Below are 19230 nucleotides of genomic sequence, written 5' to 3'. Positions count from 1 at the left end.
GTCATAGGTGTTGTTTCATCAAGGACCTAGACTGTTCATCCTCCTACTTTCCCATTCTTATGTTGTCCCCACTATGCCACAAGGTGGCTGCCACAGCTCCATGAAGACACTGAGGTTACTTTATCATGAAAATAAAAGCTTTCCTAGAATTCTGTTAGCACGTTTCCCTTTAAATTTTTTTTTTTTGGCCAGAATTGAGTCACATGTTGTTCCCACTTCAAGGGAGGCTAGGATGTTGAGTATTTGGCAAAGAGAAACAGGATTGTCATGGCTGCCTAGAAGCAGTGTGGTTCTCTGCCTGGGGTTGGGCCCTCTGCTCTCTCTAGGTTCTGCTGGCAAAGACAGAGTCATAATCAACAACTAATTGTGTGCTCTGATCAGGCCTGAGTGAGAGAACCCTCTCTGAGCAGTTGTGGCAGTGGCCTGGGGCCCCAGATATTCACCCCCAGGCAAACAGTGCCCTGTGATGAGCTCAGGGGTTGGGATGCCACGCTTGATTCTCTTCCACCTTGCAGTGAAGTATCCTGCCTACATTGATTTTGTCTCTCCGACAAGATGGTGCCACAGAGGGAGTACTAATTCTCAGATTTCCTTCATAGCCCTTAAGATGATTGAACCAGTAGCCAAGGCACTGATAAAGTATGATGACCCTTACCAGCAGCTCTCCAGTGCCCCAGGAAAGGCAGTGTGGGGCCAGGCCCTCCTGGAAGATCTCAGTGCAGCCTCTTCCTTGCCTAGTTTTGCCCATATCGACTCAGGTGGAGGTTCACCCTGTCTCATCCATCGAAGGTCCTGCTCTTCACATTAATTTCTCCTGCCAGGCTCGTCTATCCATAACTAACTCTTCTCTTGGCTGCATTTTATGATTACATCTCTATTTTTACTTTTTACTTATTTACCTTTTAAAGGTTTTATTTATTTACTTTTAAAGAGGGGAATGGAGGGAGAAAGAGAGGAAAAGAAACATCAGCCTGGGGATCTGGTCCATACCCAGGCAGATGCCCTGACTGGGAATCGAACCGGCAACCTTTTGGTTCCATTAGCAGGCCGGCGCTCAACCCACTGGGCCACACCAGCCATGGCATATATCTATTTTTAAATGCTGATTACTGTTATTATACAGATGAGAAACTAGACTTAGTGAATTTATATGACTTCCCGAGACCGTAACCCCTGAATGGTGGTTGGGATTCGAACCTCTGACTTGGCTATTCAATGACTTCCAGAGCGGGGTGTCCGTGGCGGTTCCTTCGCAGGTCCTAGATTCCCCCTTACTCTTCAACAGTATCCTCCAGGGAAAACGTCCTTGAAAAACGCCGACAGAGTCTTTTGAGCCTCCGCCGCACCCGTCATTCGCGCAGCAGCCGGAAGTAGCCGGCAGATGGCCGGAAGTGGGGCTGGGAGCCCCTGGTGTAGCTGGAATTGTCGTGGTGCAGCAGACCGCGAGACTTGGGGTCTGTCGTTGCGGTGCCGGCGCTGGTCCGCCTCAGGTGAGTGGCGGTGGCCGGGGAGAAGGTCGCGCCGGCCGCTCCTTGCCGACGTGGGCTTTGGCCTGCGCCTTCTGGTCGACCCAGGGCCCGCGCGCACCGAGAACCGGCTCTGCGCTTTCCCGCCTGGGTGGCGGGCACCTCTGGCAGGCCTGGTTCTAGAGAGAACCTCGACGACCCCACCCCACAGTTCTGTGACTTTGGGCGAGCGGCTTATCTGAACCTTGATTTTTCAGCTGTCGTGAGAACGTAGTGAGACTTACCTCTTACCAAACTCTCATATGCGTGTGACTCGCAGGGATCTTGGAGATTCTGATTCTGTAGGTCTGGGGTGGGGCCTGAGGTTCGTCGTTTTCTAACCAGCTTCCAGGTCAGGCTGATGCCTGTGTTCCTCAGGCCACACTTTGAGCAGCAAGGCCTTACAGTAGTTTGCTTAGTACCTGGGATGGGGTGAGTCTTAAGTAAATGTTAATACGATATATTTTTTAACAGTGTCTGGTTTCACAAGCCTAAGGGTAGTGTTGATGTTCCCCTTATTTTTCTCTCCAGGAATGAGACCAATAATTGCCTTTTGTCTTTACCAACCATGACACAGCTCTTCTGTCCTGACTCAGGAAACTTTGGGCCCTCTTATACCAGTTAGGTTAATCGATTTCCTGAGATAATACTTCATTGCTCACTCACTGTAGACCCTTGGACAATGCTTCATCCTGTGGAGCTGGTAGCCAGGTACTTTAGCACCAAACAGCTTATGTTTTGTGCTGCAGTAATTTGTTGCTGTGGTAATCAGAATTCATGTTTTGTACACTTGGACGCATTTTGAGTAGTTACTAGTTTCTTCAACTCGCTGCTCTGAATGGCTTCAGGAAAGCCTTGGGATGAATTTTCCACTGCCTGATAGACCAAAAGCAAACCTGAAGACGCAGTGCCATGTACTACAACTGGGAAAGTGAGGGCTTTGGCAATGATGCCTGTCTTAATTTGTCAGTTTGGTTTCCTTCCCCATTCATTGGTTTATTTTTCTGTTTCCCAATAAGGCCTTGTCATTCATCATGCAAATAAGTCACCTTTGATGTCAAAGAATTTTGAAGTTTCCCCTTCACTTGTCTGAAATGCTATATTGTGTGGCCTTGCAAGTCTAGGAAAACATTTAAAATCAAGTGTTTTATGGAGTTAACAGTGAAAGGCACTTGGACCGTTTATTTGGGAATTTTTCCGCCTGGATTTTGTCCTCTAGCAGTCCCGTTTAGATGGGCTAAGAGAACATGAGTTTCTGCTCTTTGTTGTAGTCAGAGATTTTCTAACCATGGAGTCTTATCAGACCCTTTAAGAGCAGTGGCTCTAACAGAGTCACCTGTGGGGCCTCATCAGACTACATCTTCCCAGGCCCTTCTTGCTGTTTTGATAGAGGAAAAGCAGAGTCTTAGGAGGGGAGGGGAGGGCTATGAAAGCTAAAAAAATTTTCACAGACGAGATCGTAATGTGCTGTTGTCTCTCCCATACACATGGAAATTAGAACGAAGTAGAGGGGATGGGCTGTTGGACTTGATTTTGGTTTGACGTAGCTCTGTGGCCATTACTTATTTGACCTAAACCTTTACACTAGTGTTTTACCTTCATAGTAGTTGTAGACTCCCCTCTTGTAGGCTGTGCTCCTGTGTGAGAATAACCACAGAAGAGTCCAGCCCAGTTAGCATCTGTATTAACATCTAAGGGTTCATACTGTCAGCCTCTAAACCCTCACGATGGGCTTTAAAGCTTTGTAGATTCTTGCCAGGAGACTGTAGCACCTAGAGAAAGTTTTTTTAATTCTCAGGGTTGACCAATAAATTATTTGCCTAGATAAGAATGGGTTTCTAATATCCATTTACTTATGGTAATTTTGTCAGGACACAAGAGTGTTAAACCTTTCTAGCAGAAAGATCAGAAATCAGAATTAAGGGATGAGATCTGGTAACTGGTAAATTGAATATGCTGAGGATGTTATATACTTAATCTACAGTTAGCATGGCTGCGTTCCTCCACCTGGCTCTTCTCTAACTTCTGGACTGTAGTTTAAAACGAAGCTATTCCATCTTGCTCAGACCTGTACCTGGAAAAGGTAGAAAGGTAAGATTTCTTCACTCCTATGAAATCACATGATTCAGGGTGGTTTGGGCAGTGCCTTTCAGAACAGCCAAGCTCCAGGGGTTTCTGAGGTTCCACTCTGGTTCATGAGGACCTGTAGAGAGGAGGTGGAGAGCAGGGTATACTTGAGTCACTTAAACTGAGAAAGGGGCACCCTGGCTGGTATGGTTCAGTGGATGGAGTGCTGGCCTGCAAACAGGAAGGTTGCTGGTTCGATTCATGGTCAGGGCACATGCCCAGGTTGCAGGCCAGGTTCCCGGTTGGAGGTGTGTGAGAGCCAATTGATCTCTGTATCTTTGAGGCAATCGATTGCTGTATCTCTCGCACATTGATGTTTCTCTCCCTCTCTTTCTCCCTCCCTTCTCCTCTCTCTGAAAATAAATAAATACACAAAATCTTTAAAAAGAAAAAACTAGGAAAGAGTTTTGTGAAATGATGCCACATGTCTTTGAACCTTTATAGAAGGCATCAGAAGTTATTGGGCATCTCAGAGCGTTCTGAACTTTCTTATGGCAGTTCTGGGAGTCCTTAACTAAGAAGGAACTCTCTCTCTCAGCTGTGTTTTCTCTACCTGGGCAACACATCCTTACCTCCTTTTCTTCTCACTTTTTGCTTTAATGGTTGTGTTTCTGGTGTTTCTTTCCTTTCCTTTTCCACAGTATTTAAGACCCAGTTTCTGAAGTGGTTATATTTCATGATATGGTGTATATTTATTTAACAATAAAAGTTCCATGATGAAAAAGTAAGCAGATACTGTTTGCTATTTGCAGTTTGGTTCTGCATGTCTCTAAGATTCTTTTTGTCATCATTTCTGCGCATTTTATGGGCATTCATAAAGAAGCTCTAAAGCAGTAGGAAGTGCTTGCACTGGGAATAGCTTCTTATTTTCTTTGAATATTAAGGTTATTTTCTCTATTCACTGATTGTCTTCTTGAAGAATACCTAAATTTCCTGTTACATTTTGTGAATTTAATTTTTGTCAAAGTTACACACAAATATGGTTTGCACAGGTAAACAGTTTGATAGAACTTATAACACTATTAGTTTCCTTTCTTTTCTGCCTTTATTTTTGTTCCTTGGAGGCACTTTCAACTGTTTGTTTCTTTTGGCATTTTTTAGTATGTTTCTGAATAACATATTTGTGTTGCTGTATTGCTGTATTTTCATTTCTAGGAGATAATCTGTATCAATATCTATAAAAATCTTTTGACCTCCTCATTGTGGACTTTCAGGCTCTACGTCTCTTCTTATATTGCTGCCCTAATTTCCCTACTTGTCTTCACCTCCCTTCATCCTCCTAATATAGTTTGCTAATAATTTTTGGTTAGGTTGATATTCAAAGTTTATGTTAATAAGATTATGTACAGGAATTAATGAGATTATTTGCAGGGGGTATAATACAACATTTTTTGTCTTGTACAAATTAATTTGTCTTGCTGGAGTTAATAATTTTTGTGATTGTTCTTGACTTGGTTTTCCATCTACCTTACCCCAGATTATCCATTAGAAGTATAAATCTACTGTCCCAGGTAATAACCATAACCTCTAGTATGAACGGGTTACTCATTTAAAAAAAAATTAATGATTTTAAAGAGAGAGAGGAGGGTGGGGCATGGAGAGAGAAACATTGATCTGTTGTTCTACCTATTTACACACTCATTGGTTGACCCCTGCATGTGCCCTGACCAGGGATTGAACCCATAGCCCTGGTGCATCAGGATGATGCTCCAACCAGCTGAGCTACCTGGCTGGGGCTGAACAGGTTACTCTTTATGTCTGCTCACAGCTCTAGTTCTGAAATCTTCCTCCATCATTATCCTGGGATTTCCCTTTGCTTCTCTCATACTTTGAACTCTAAATTCTGGATCCCATATCTCTCTTCCCAACTTTAGGTTTTCAAATATGATAGATCGCTTTACCCTGATACTGGGGCACCCACTCCTTTATGTAGATTTCCCTCTTTTTCTATTAGTAAGTAGTATAAGATAACCGTAGTGATAGGATCCCTTACTATTAGAGGTGGGTGGGGCTTTTGACTTCATCAGGTTCTAACCCTCTAACTCCTTGGCACCCCATAGACTGTTCACTGTCTTCTCCATTTCCCTGTCTGGAGTCTGACTCTCCTCCTTGTCTCTCCAGGATACCAGTAGTGTTAGTTTTGGAATGAATCAGACAACCCTTGATGTCAAACCTCATTGTGTGCCTTGGCTGTGTAACCTTTAGCAGGTTTCTTAATCTTTTGAAGTACTCTTTTCCTCACCAACAATAGGGAGATAGAAAACCTACCTTACAGAAATGTTGTAAGGATTGGAACTAATACAGATAAAATAGCTCGTATAAGGCTTGGTACAGAGGAGGCCCTAAGACAATGGTAGCTTTTGTTATTTCTATTTCAGTTAGCCTGCATTTTTACAAATGAAAAAAAGCCACATTAATTTAAAACATGGGATCTACACCAGCCTGACATTGATTTTCTAGGAAATGATTCTTGTTAATGTTAAGGTCATGCATAGTAATTTTAATAAGTTTCTGTAGGTAGTATTAATTGAAATACTGGTAATTTAAGTGCACTCTTAAAGTTATATAATTTATAAAAGTATGTGTTAAATTAATCCATATATTCTTCTGTATTAATACTTTTAACCCCAATAAAAAGGTGGAAAAAGTTAATTTATCAAAGATGCAACAAAGTTTCCTTCAAAAAGAAGCTATATAGCTACCTTCTTTTTATAAAAGTGTATTTTAGATGCTGGCACTTATTTGTGTTCTCTTTGTTTCACTGGTATTTGTATGTACTTTTTCAGGTGTTGATGCTTGCTACATACTTATTCTGTAAACCAGCCTCCTCCTTGTGGATGAACATTTTGTTTTTCTTTTTTTCTCCAGTTTTTTTGTTTACAGAGCACAGCTGTTTTTGTAAAAACATATATTTGTCTTTTTTTTTTTTGAAGTTATTTCTTTAGATCTAGTTCCCAAGATGAGATGAATGACTACAGATTTGAATAGTTGATGGCTTTAGTTGCACATTGCGTTGGATTAAATTTATATTCCAGGGTCCAAAACATGTCTTCTTAAAAGCCCTGCTCTGTCAACTGGAGAGTCCAAGTTACTCTGTCTTATTATTATTTACTCTGTCTTTTGTCTCCACCATGCCTTTGCTACAGTATTAGTTGAGATTTCCTAGTGACTATTTTGAGGCATAAATCTTCAATTATCATCTAAATATTAAAAAATAAAATTTAAGCATTATTTTCCTAGTGTTTTCTAATTTTTAAAAAGTTGGCCATGTGCATTCCTAGGAATAAACAAATAGAATTAAATAAACTTTCCTGAAACAGCATGATAGTAAATATTTTGTTTTGCAGGCCATATATTTTCTGCCACAATTGCTCGATTATTTTGCTCCTCTAGCAAGAAAGCAGCTAAAAACAATAGGGGTGAATGGCCTGGCTATGTTCTGATAATACTTTACTTATAAAAACAGGTGGAGGGCATAGTTTGCTGATACCTGATCTGTGGCATCTGGACCCATAGATCGAAACTTGGTATGTAGAATGGGTTCACAGACCATAGCAGAGAACCAGGTGTATAAGGATTTCATGTGAAAAAATTCTGCTCTGGTTCACAAAGAAATTGGAGCACACATTCCTGCCATCTAAGAAGCCTTTCTAGCTGAGTTACTAGGACAAAACCACTAACTTGCCCTGTGGTTCATATGCTATGGGCTCTGGAAGGAAGGGGCTGATGGGAGGTGGACATGCTTTTCAGAAAGTCATTCTGCTTCCCTCAGAACCCTCAAGGAATTTTCTGCAGCACCAGCTCTATCTGGTTCATATCTTGGCAGCTCAAGTCCCCTGGATTTTGCTTGTCAGATTTTGGCATTTCTCGAGTGGAAGGAAAGACAAAAAGCATTTAGAGAAAGCAAGGATACAGCAGAGTCCTTTTAATAACCTCTCCTGCTTTCTGTTGTGGGAGAAGAATGGGACTTGTGCTGCTCACAGGCAGGAGAATCAACACCTGACTCACTGGAAGCATTGCTAATCTGCTGCCTCCAGAAGAAAGCTATGCCGCTCCTCTCGCATGTCAGCAGGGCAGTCAGGAGCATTGCTGTTCCCTGCACCGAGCCCAGCTTTTAGAACCATTTTGCTTTCTATCCATGAATTGACAGTGAACAGGGCCTTGGCTTTCTGCCCTCTCACACCAAAATGAATGAGTTTTTTAGTATACTTCTCAATTGCATGACTACTCTGCAGTAGCGGTTCAAACTCTGTTATAAGCCTCCTGGAAAGAAGGATAGGCATCTTCTAACAGGTATAGGAACAGCATTAGAGAAACAGTTCTGTAATCAAAATTTTGTGTTTTGGGAATAGGGAGGATTATTTTGAGTATAATTAATTAAACTTTACACCAAATACCACTTTTTAGTTTTGGTGTTAGCATGGGAGCCTTTACTAGGTTTGTCATTCTCCACTCGAGCCTTTATGCATTGATATCACAGAGATGGAATAGGTTGCTCACTTTTGTTTCCAGCTTTCTTTTTTTTACTTTTAAATTTTTTTATTTATTGATTTTAGAGACAGGAAGGAGAGAAAAAGAGAAAGAAACATTGATTCGTTGTTCCATTTATTTATGCATTCATTGGTGGATTCTTGTATGTGCAGGATCAAACTCTCAACCTCATTGTATTGGAACAACCCTTGAATCAACTCCCCAGCCAGGGCCCCAGCTTCCTTGTTGAAAATGTGCCTTCCCTTCCTGCTGGAAATTAGCAGAGCAACCGTCTCTTCTGTAACTATCACTGCTTTCCTTCTATCATGAAGGAAGTCTGTCTGGAGGTCAGAGGAAATCCAGAAGGAAGCCTGGTTTTGAGGTTTTCTTGTGTCTCTATGCAGGTCAGGTAGAGTTTATCCTTAATGTATGCTGTCTTTGGGCATTCACTAGTGTTGAACTTAATTAAGTGAATAGCAGAGTTTTAATCCATTTCTTATAATGTGTAAATTTTGGTATTGTGATAGGTGGAAGCCACTTATTCTTCATCTACCCTTTTTTCAGTATCTGGCACCAATTCTGGCCCAGTCATTTGTGATCCATGGCTCTTGTGATACGCTGAAGATTTCCAGGCAGTTTCTGTGGAACGCCTGCCCGTCCAGCTCTAATCAAGCACCATATAAACAAGAAATTGCCTGGTCAAACCTGTGAGGACTGTGTTCTGACTGCCAAAACGATCAGTACTGACACCAGAATGGCAGCCACTCTCAAGTTACTAAAACCTTTAGAATATCGAGTGTTTTGCAGTCCTTTTGCCTACAGTGCAACTCAAAGTGTGGCATATTGGAATGTGGGAAGCTGCACATGGCACAGGGGACAAGACCCTTCAGAACACAGTGGTCTCTGCCAACCTGCCAAAAAAGTTGGGAACATTCGTAGCACCTCCTCTTCCCGGAGGATCCTGACAACCAGCAGTGCCCTCCCGAGTGTGGAATTCAGCAGGGCTTCTGCCTCTAAGGCCAGCACGTTGAAGCCGGGCTCACCCAGGGCCAAGCAGATTGATGAAGAGGATGTAGAAGTTTTTGATTCCTTTGAAGACCCCCGAGTTTTCCTACAGCTAAGACCAGAGTACCAGCGTCACAGCTATAACAGATCTGAGCCTTGTCCGTCCCTGTCAGTTTCAGAAGGTAAACTGATTTTACACAAAGTCACAGTTTATCAAGATAATCTCCAGCCCCAGATCATCGCTGACTATTTCTGTAAGCTGAGCTCTATGCCTGCAGAGCAGCATCCTGTTTTGCTTTCCAGTGCCAATTTTGCTGTGCTCTGCCAGCTGAGTGTGAAAAACATACAGCTCTTTGATATCCCAGATCTGATCAATATTTTGAAAGCCTTTGTCATTTTAGGAATCCCTCATTCCCATTCAATGCTAGATGTCTATGAAACCAGATTTTGCCATAAGGTATGGGATATGGGTCTGGATCAGCTACTCTTGGTGGCTGACCTCTGGCGGTGCTTGGGCCGCAGAGTACCTCGGTTTTTTAAAATTTTTTTTAGTTATCTTAATTTGCACTGGAAAGACCTATCCTTGTCCCAGCTGATTCACCTGATTTATATTATAGGTGAAAGTCGTCAGGCACCACAGGACCTAATGCAAAAACTGGAATCATTGATCCTCAAGTATATAGATTTTATCACTTCAGAGGAAGCTGGTACAATCTGTTTGGGGTTCTTTAAATCAAGTAGTAGTCTCTCGGAATTTGTAGTGCGGAAAATTGGAGACCTGGCGTGTGCTGACATGCAGCATCTGAGTAGTTATGCCTTAGTGAATATTCTTAAAATGTTCCGTTTCACTCACGTGGATCATGTAAATTTCATGAAGCAATTTGGGCAGGTTGCTCCTCAGCGAATTCCTTCCCTGGGAGTTCAAGGTGTCATGCACCTGACTCTTGCCTGCTCTGCCTTACGCATCCTGGATGAAGGGGTAATGAATGCTGTGGCTGCTTCTTTGCCTCCTAGGGTAGCATACTGTCGAAGTAAAGATATTGCCAAGTTTCTGTGGTCATTTGGAACTCTGAATTATAAGCCACCCAATGCGGAAGAGTTTTATTCTAGCCTGATAAACGAGATTCACAGAAAGATGCCTGAATTCAACCGATACCCAGAACACCTGCTCACTTGCCTGCTCGGCCTGGCATTTTCTGAGTACTTTCCAATAGAGCTCATCAATTTTGCCCTAAGTCCAGGGTTCATCAGGTTAGCTCAGGAGAGAACCAAGTTTGAACTCACTAAGGAGCTGTATACACTTGATGGCTCAGTTGGTATTGAATGTCCAGATTACAGAGGCAATCGTCTTAGTTCTCACCTTCAGCAAGAGGGGTCAGAAATACTGTGGAATTCAGCTAGGAAGGATATGAACTCAAAGCCTGAATTCCTAGAAGCTCTCTTTTTACTTGAGACCATGTTGGGTGGGCCCCAGTACATCAAACACCATATGATTTTGCCTCATACCCGATCTTCTGACTTAGAGGTCCAGCTTGATGTTAATATGAAGCCATTACCATTTAACAGAGAAGCCACACCCACGGAAGATATAGCCAAATTAAGGCTCAAGCATGTGGGAGTTAGTCTTACAGATGATTTGATGAATCAGCTACTAAAGGGGAAATCAAGAGGTCATTCCCAAGGGCAAATTGAGTCGAAGACTGGGCAGCAGCCCATGGAATTAGAGAAGAAGGCGGCCATACCGTTGGGAGCCTCCCTTTACAATGTGGCAGAAAGATTGAGGGCCATGGAGACGGCGGGCCTATGCCCACCAGCCTGCAAGCAGGCACCACAAGTGAAGCTGGCTATTCAGTTGACAAACAAGAACCAGTATTGCTATGGTTCCAGGGATCTCCTTGGACTGCACAATATGAAGAGGCGGCAGCTGAATCGGCTTGGGTACCGTGTGGTAGAGTTATCCCACTGGGAGTGGCTCCCGCTATTGAAACGAACTCGCTTAGAAAAGCTTGCATTCCTCCATGAGAAAGTGTTCACCTCTGCTCTCTGAAGGGCCTTGGGGCATTTCTGCCCATAAAGGCTGTTAGACATGCACTGTACCAGGTGAGGTGAAACAGTTACAAAAGTCAGAATGTAGGTCTGCGATGAAATGATCTATGGAGGAGACTTAATTGTACTCTTGTTTGTGGCAGATAAAAGGTAGTGTATGCTATTATGAATTAGTTGTAACCTAGTCCAATTGTATAAGTTGCTGCTAATTTGTACAGGAAAATAATAAACATCTTAAAATGTCCTATTTTCAAATAATTTCTACCTCATTTTTTTTCTCTATTTACCATTCTTATCTCACAGTTATTTTGAAGTTTTGGGTAAAAGTATAGTCAGACATTGTCTAAAGGCAATATTTAAAAAGTGGTTTTCATATACTTTGTTATACAATAAGAATCTTACAGAACTTCACTTACATTTCAGGATTTTCCCCCAGCATGTTCTTTTTCCACACCCTCCAAAGTTAAAGTCCTTGTTATTCTTTATTTTTATTTTTTTTTAATCCTCACCCAAGGACACGTTTATTGATTTTAGAGAGTGGGGAAGAGAGGGAAAGAAACATTGATTGGTGCCCCTTGTACATGCCCCGACTAGGGACCAAACCAGCAACCTAGGCATGGGAATCAGACCTACGATCCTACAGTTTATGGGATGACGCTCTACCCAACTGAGCTACACTGGCCAGGGCAAGTCCTTCTTAGTCTTGTTCACTGTTGGTTGGTTGTTCTTAGTTGCTGATGCTTCCTGCTTTAAAAAGCCGTTTCAGAGTTAGTGAGCTTAGTATCTTCCTCTTATCCCCCTCTCTTCTGCATTTCTACTTCTTTTGCACCTCTGGTATATTTTCTCCCTGAACTTAGAGAAGTATAATTGTATGAGTGCCTGCCGGACTCGTGGTTCTCAAAAATATCATGACTGGGCAGAATGGTTTTCATGGCAAGTAGCTCAGATGAGAAGGAAACAGAACTGTCCATAGTAGGAGGTGTAGTGGCTTCAGGTTTGGTTGTAGTAGAGCCACAGGTATAAGAGGATTGTATATATGTAACTTAATACAAGTAACATTGTAAATATTTGGGGGTCTGTGAGAATTTCTTTTAAAAAGGATCCCTCCCACCATTATCTAGGTCTTCTTTCAAAGATCCCTTTTTAAGAAAGGACTTCTGCATCCATGCTAACTAAAACAGTACCCTGTCGGCCTTTGATCATGCTCTGTCACTTTCTCCAGCTTCATTTTCTTCACTGTCCTCCGCATTATTAAAAATTATTATTTGTTTACTTACTGGTTTCTCTTTTGGAAAGTAGCCTTTTGAGTTAACTTTCTCTATTTCCAGTGTCTAGAATGCATCCTGTAACATAGACAGTAATGGTTAGCAAGTGTGGTTGGGTATTGTTGGAGAGCTGGGGGTGGGACGGGGGCAGAGGGTGGTTCTAGAGAGGTAGAGTATCTGGGTCACAAAGGCCTATAGCCTTGCTTAACAGCTTAAGTCTGCAGGGGCTGGGGGTCTCTAAAGGGATCTAAGTCAGGGACTAATTGGGCAGAGTAATGTTTTAGAAACGTTGGGTAAAAAGCGGGGTAGAGCTAGATTTGGAAGCGGGTGTGCATGAGATGCATTGGAGAATATTTCTGAGATATACACAAGAGCCCGTGTGAGATGAGGACCAGAACTATAGGAATGGAAAGTTTGGATTCTAGAGATATGTGGAAGGGCAGAAAGACAGGACTTGGTAACTGATTGGAATGGGAAATGAGGATTTTGGCCCCTCGATTGATAGAAGTCAGCAACTAAAATCGGAATCAAAGCAGAACGGACTTTTGGGTAAAGGGTTAATGAGTCTGCCTGGGTCATGCTGAGATGGCCTTCCAGGCAGAAAGGTTCAGGCTAGGTCTCAAATGGGGATGAGGACAGGTGGGGTTCCAGTTTTGCTGACACTTGTTCTTTTCTGTGTGTGTGTATTTTTTTAAAATAGCCATCCTAGTGCATGTGAAGTGGTTTTGATTTGCATTTCGCTAGTGACTAATGGTATTTAGCATCTTTCAATCTTACCAATACTAAGTCACCAGTCCATGAACACAAGATGTCTTTCCATTTATTTAGATCTTTAATTTCTTCCATCAACATTTTGTAGTTTATAGTGTCCAAGTCTTACACCTCCTCAGTTAAATTTATTCCCAAGTATTTTAGTCTTTTTTTTCCCTCAAGATTTTATTTATTTGCCGTGGCCGCTGTGGCTCAGTGGATTGAGTGCTGGTCTGCGAACTGAAAGATTGCCGGTTCAATTCCCAGTCATGGCATATGCCTGGGCTGGGGGCCAGGTCCCTGGCTGGGGGTGTGTGAGAGGCAACTGTTTCTCATTTTTCTCCCTCTCTTCCCCCCTCTCTAAAAATAAATAAAATATTTTTTAAAAAAATAAATAAAAATTTTATTCATTTATTTTTAGAGAGAGGGGAAGAGAGGGAGAGAAACATCCACGTAGGAGAGAAACATCAGTCGGTTGCCTCTTGCACGCCCCCAGCTGGGGACCTGGCCCGCAACCCCGGCATGTGCCCCTACTGGGAATTGAACTGGTGACCCTTCGGTTTGCAGGCCAGTACTCAATCCATTGAACAAAATCCATGTGCTCAATCCACTGAGTCACACCAGCCAGAGTGTATTTTGTTCTTTTTTGATGCTGTTGTAAATGGGATTGTCTTAGTTTCCTTTACAGATATCTCTTGTTAATTTCTAGAAATATAGCATTTATCCTGTACTTTTGCATTATTCTCTTACTATCTCTAATTTTTTTTTTGTATATGTGTGGATTTTTTAGGATTTTCTGTGTATAAAGATCATATCATTTGTGGATAGAGATAGTTTTACTTCTGTTCTACTTTGGATACCCTTTATTTTTCTTGCCTAATTGCTCTGGCTAGAACTTCTAGTATGGAAATGAATAGAAGTGATTAAAGTGGGCATCCTTGTTTTGTTCCTTATCTTAGGGGGCATGCTTTCAGTCTTTGACCATTGAGTTTTTAAGCTGTGGGTTTTTTAATAAATGCCCTTTACCGTGTTGAGGAAATGCCTTTCTATTTGTAGTTTACTGAATGCAATAAATAATTTTTTAGTGTATGTCCCAAATAGTACCTTGGACATTCTTATACTAAATGAAAAAAGTCTATTGTTTATCCAATTTTCAGATGTAAGTGGGCATTTAAAATTTTTATTTGCTAAGTTGGCAACCCTAAAAAAACAGCACTAAGGTAGGGTTTTTTGACAGAGCCATTAGGGGCAGAAGATTCTTGAATGTTACTCTGTGTTGAGGAAAGGGTCCAGCAGTCAGATAAGTTAAGGATTCAGGAGAGAGGCAAGAACAGATAGAATAAGACCTTAGGAGAAGTATGAAGTTAAGGTCAGGTTTGTACATGGAGAGCCTGGCGACCTCACCTGGGCTCCCATAGAATTTTGCTGACAGTGCTATTAAGGCACCGATTAAATGGTATTAGAATTCTGTCCATGGCCTTATTTTGAGTCTCTGGGTCTCTTAAAAGTAAATATTGTACCCATGTATGTCTGCCTCTGAGTTTTTAAAATGTGTCTCTGTGCCTAGCATAGTGCCTTGCCCATATTAAACCCTTGAAGGGTAAGTTGGCTCCAGGTGTGTGAGGTTGCAAGCTTCCTTGGGGTCCACACCTATGTTCCGGCGTCCTGTGCTGCTCTTACTGTGGATGGGCTGGGACAGCCGTCTTTCATTTTAACCAACTCTAAGAAGAATGTACGTAAGTCAGATTTTTTTCATGGATGGACAGGTAACTCAGTTTAGAAATTATAATAAGTATTGTACTTCTTTAAAAGCTGAAGTGCCCAATTTATAAAATTGCTCAGTGCATTGGTATTCCACCCACTCGTTGAGGTTAAATGCTTTTCTCTTATTTGACAGGTAATCTTTTCTTCTTTTTTTCCCCCCTCTGTGACCTGTTTGAGCTTAGTCTTTAAAATATGTGTAACTGCCAGAATTACTTTCCATTACATTTTCGTGAGACTCAAAATGAGGTTGTGTAACTCCAGTTATGGCAACTTCTTTGTAGGCCAAATGAAGATGAAGGTGTTTAGAAAGTGTCATGGTCACCTATTCTCTTCTAAATTGTCCCTCCACGCTTCTTCATGCCAGGTTGAGTCCTCAACAACGAAAAGGTTTGCTTGGGCGCTTCAAGCTCCAAAGAAGCGCAGACAGAAACCTTCTAGGTAGGATGACCTGCTTGTCCCAGTTTGCCTGGGACTCTCCTACTTTTAGCATTGAGAGTTCCACATTCTGGAAAATACCCCAGTCCTGGGTAGACCACATGGTTGGTCACCCTACTTTTACATCTCTTCTTAGCTCTTCTCTTGCACTTGTCTTTACTCAGCTGGAGTACAGGGAGGCCAAGAAGAAAGGTCCGTCTCTGTCTGGACATCCAATTCTGTAGGGGCTGTCAGCTGCAAGAAAGAAGAAGGGCATGCATCTAGATCCTCATTCCTCTCCGACATCATCCTTAGGGCTCGGGAACCCATCCAGTTGTTTAGCTACTTGCACCAACTTTAAACATATGAAAGGAAAAAAACTTATACCACTACTCTAAAATACATTGCATATTTTAAATTTCTGCTTGTCCACCATTATATCCCAAACTTTTCATGTGTACATATTCCTAATACAGGTTTTAATAAATGTGTGATCATAATTCTTCTATTTTGTGTTCTTTTTATATATACTTTGCATTTTTTACATAGTCATATTTATTATTTAAATGACAGATACACCAAGGATAAATGTGTCATGCAAGTTTGTTTCTTATGGTGTAGGTAGTGGAATTAACTGGAGTCTTCAGCTGAGGGACTTAACAGCTTCAAGACTTGTGTGGTAATAGAGTATTTGAATTTATAAAATAAAAGGCTTCTTAAAGCACAGTGCAAGGCATCTTTGTGAGAGAACTGTTATGCGTCTCGACTATGGAAGTGACTACACAAATCTGTGCATAGAATAAAATTGCAAAGAACTAAATACATAGGCACACAAATGAGCGTATGCAAAACATTTCCTGGTTGTGATGTTATACTATAGCTATGCAAGATGTTAACATTGAGGGAAACTGGTTAAGGGTACATGGAATCTCTCTGTATTGTTTCTTATGACTGCACATGAACCTACAATGATCTTAAAGTTAATTAAAATTTTGAAAAATAAAATATTTTTTATAAGGTAGCTTTGAAATCCTTGTGAGGTACTCAGTAATATGTTATACATAGTCTATTTTTCTCCTTTCTCATCTTAAAAAAAAATGAAGAAAATGTCAAGGGAAAAACTGAGACTGCTAGTTTATTTCTAAGTAGTTTGTACTTTAATACTCATTTGATGTCTTCAGGAAGCCCTTTTGCAAAGATAGCCCCTCCTGTAGTGCAAAAAAAAAGATGGTAAAAACATATCAGCTAGAGCAAAGGGAACCCCCTTGAAGGGTGAATTGCCTTTGAAGTGGTTCAGAATTACTTCTGTTATCTAGGAGGTTAATGACAGACTTTTTATTAGTGTCATTTCTTTTGCTGGTTATAAGCCTTCTATGACTTCCCTCTGACCAGCTATCAACATTTGTTTCTTTTCTTTTTTTTTTTTTGCTACAACCCTTAGTAAGAAAGACCTTTTACATCAAAACCCAGGAAGGAAGGGAGGAGGAAAGATCAAGATACCTATATCTGAAACAAAAGTTCACAAAACACTGTTCATTCTCATGTGTGCTGCACTCTTGACATTTTCTGTTAATTTTTTTTTAATGCTGATTATGGCTCAGTAATTTGAATTCATGATTCTTGATCTGTGGTTTGGAAATCACTCCCTCAGCCTACCCAGTACAGTACCCTGAAGCCCCATGACATAACGTTCAAGGCCCTTCCCATCTGCCTTTCCCGCCCTGCCACCTTCCCCCTCCAGCTAAGAGGCATATTCAGTGTTTCCTGAACTTGCCTCACACTGTCCCATCTCTCTACCTTGACTCTTACTGTCCCTCTCCCTAGTAACTTTCCCCTTTTCTTCCCGTTCTTTTTTGGGCCTTGGCTCCTATACTCAAACATATATTATCCATTGTACCATTAGTATGTAATATCTGTCACTCTTCACAATCGCCCATGAGGTCAGGCACGTGTCCTAGTTGTCCCCGGTTCAAATGTTCCTCCTGTGAATTATTCCCTGGCCTCTGGGTTTGCTTCTGGCCAGTGTTTTTCAAACTTTTACATCAAGAGCCACAATAAGAAATACATTTTATATTGGATCTAGTATATACATTTGTTTATGTATCTGTATGAAACGGAAACAAAAGTTTCATGACATGATGTTATGTGCAGTTTGGTATTTTATATTCTCTTTTATGGGTTTTGAAATCAACCCATAACTTGATTTCAAAACCACAGATTGATTTAATCCCTCCTTACCCACTTCAGTGCCATCTGCAGAAAGCTCCGTTACAAACCTTTATATTCCATGATCACCTTTAGCAGGAAGTGTATAATACCTCAAGACTTGAGAACAAGACCATGAAGAAGTTAAAATGAATAAACTAGAGATAACACATTGCAACATAGAAAACCTTAAAATAATAATGCTTAATAGAAAAGCAAGTTATAAAATTATGGTATAGTAGCATTAAGGTACATTTAAAAAGATATAAAACTACTGTATTTTTATGGATACACACATACCTATACTAATTTGAATGAGAGACACAAACTTCAGATACTGCTTCTTGGTAAAAAGGGAGGAGAAATAGAATTGGTGGTGGTTTTTGTTTATGTCTTACAAATTTTGCTCTCAACACCAAAATGAGAAGCAAACATGGCAAAATGTTAACATGTGCTAAATCTAGTTGGTGGGTATAAAGGTATCTACTATATTATAATCTTTATTTTTTGTCTGAAATACTTTGTAATAAAGTTTCTGTAATTAAAATGGTCATATCTACTTATAAACCTCTGTTATCTTGCTATATATATATTTTTAAAGATTTTATTTATTTATTTTTAGAAAAGGGGGAAGCGAGGCAGAGAAACATCAATGTGTGGTTCCCTCTCACATGCCCCCTACTGTGGCCCGCAACCCGGGCATGTGCCCTGACTGGGAAGCAGACTGGCGACCCTTTGGTTCGCAGGCCGGCACTCAGTCCACTGAGCCACACCAGACAGGGCTGTTACCAGGCTATCTTATAATGCCTTTAATTATATGTTTTTAAATATTTTATTTATTAATTTTTAGAGAGAGGGAGAAAGAGTGGGAGAGAGACATCTATCAGCGTGCCTCTCACATGTCCCCAACGAGGGACCTGGCCCGCAACCCAGGCTTATGCCCTGACCAGGAATTGAACTGGTGACCTTTTGGTTCACAGGCCAGTGCTCAATCCACTGAGTCACACCAGTCAGGGCATTATAATGTCTTTATTACCTGGCTCCAAGCTACTTCTCTGACCTGCAGGGCACTTTAGCCATGATCTGTGGTCCCCAATTTATACTGAGACCTAGTCTTTCCTGTATGTAGATGCCAAATTTGGAGAAGAAGGCTGTGATTTTAAAGTATTTATTGGACAATGTTTGCAAAGAGTTAAGGTAGCACTTGGCCATTTCTTAGGCATGACTGGAGAGGCAGTACTCTTGGGCAAGGATGTTTGCATTTTCATATGGTGAGCTTTCTTCCCCCCCTAGATTAAGCATTAGGTAGGAGGTACTAGACCTTTAAAGATTCAGGGGTGTTGGCACCAGAAGGGCGATAAGAGCGTACAAAGACCTGGATGGCAACCAGTCCTATAGACTCGTACAGTGTTTGAACATCACTATTTCCCAAAGAAAGATACATCATCATTTGTAAGATATTTTTAAAAGGATCTGCCACACATATTCTGTAATGGCACAGTCGCTTGTTTCAATTTGATCTCTAGTCCTAATTTGTTTTCAGTTACCTTTTTCCCCAATCATGTTTTGTTATTATTATTACCGTTGTTATTGTACTGTTTTTTTTTTAGGGTGGTTTTAGGTTTACAGGAAAAAATGAGCAGCACATTCCCATATTCCTCCTCTCCCTTGGCCACAGT

General features: G+C 41.2%; 2 protein-coding genes across 3 annotated transcripts in view; both read left to right on the top strand.

Moving 5' to 3' along the window:
- The first annotated feature begins 1419 nt into the window (after window positions 1–1419).
- Window positions 1420–11353, top strand: FASTKD5 (FAST kinase domains 5). 2 transcript variants are annotated; one of them, XM_054573962.1, is made up of 2 exons: window positions 1420–1490; window positions 8667–11353. In XM_054573962.1, the coding sequence occupies exon 2, from the start codon at window positions 8857–8859 to the stop codon at window positions 11152–11154; it is 2298 nt and encodes a 765-aa protein (XP_054429937.1). In that variant the 5' UTR covers window positions 1420–1490; window positions 8667–8856; the 3' UTR covers window positions 11155–11353. The 2 variants fall into 2 exon arrangements, with proteins under 2 accessions (XP_054429937.1, XP_054429936.1); XM_054573961.1 differs by lacking the exon at window positions 1420–1490 and adding an exon at window positions 3509–3596.
- The window catches only part of UBOX5 (U-box domain containing 5), a 28654-nt gene continuing 12942 nt past the window's right edge, over window positions 3519–19230 (top strand). The window contains exon 1 of the mRNA XM_054573963.1: window positions 3519–3596. The gene's annotated coding sequence lies outside the window, so the exon portion shown is untranslated. The remainder of the gene's footprint in view (window positions 3597–19230) is intronic.

This window comes from Pteronotus mesoamericanus, unplaced genomic scaffold (genome assembly GCF_021234165.1).
Source record: "Pteronotus mesoamericanus isolate MK-2021 breed Mesoamerican mustached bat unplaced genomic scaffold, CSHL_Meso_final contig_25, whole genome shotgun sequence".
NCBI classification, from domain to species: Eukaryota; Metazoa; Chordata; class Mammalia; order Chiroptera; family Mormoopidae; genus Pteronotus; species Pteronotus mesoamericanus.
The sequence above is the reverse complement of the archived record's forward strand: the minus strand, read 5'-3'. Positions and strand labels throughout refer to the sequence as shown.

Excerpts from the sequence above, each read along its gene's own strand:
- FASTKD5 (XM_054573962.1), top strand. The coding sequence starts at position 8,857 with ATGGCAGCCACTCTCAAGTTACTAAAACCTTTAGAATATCGAGTGTTT.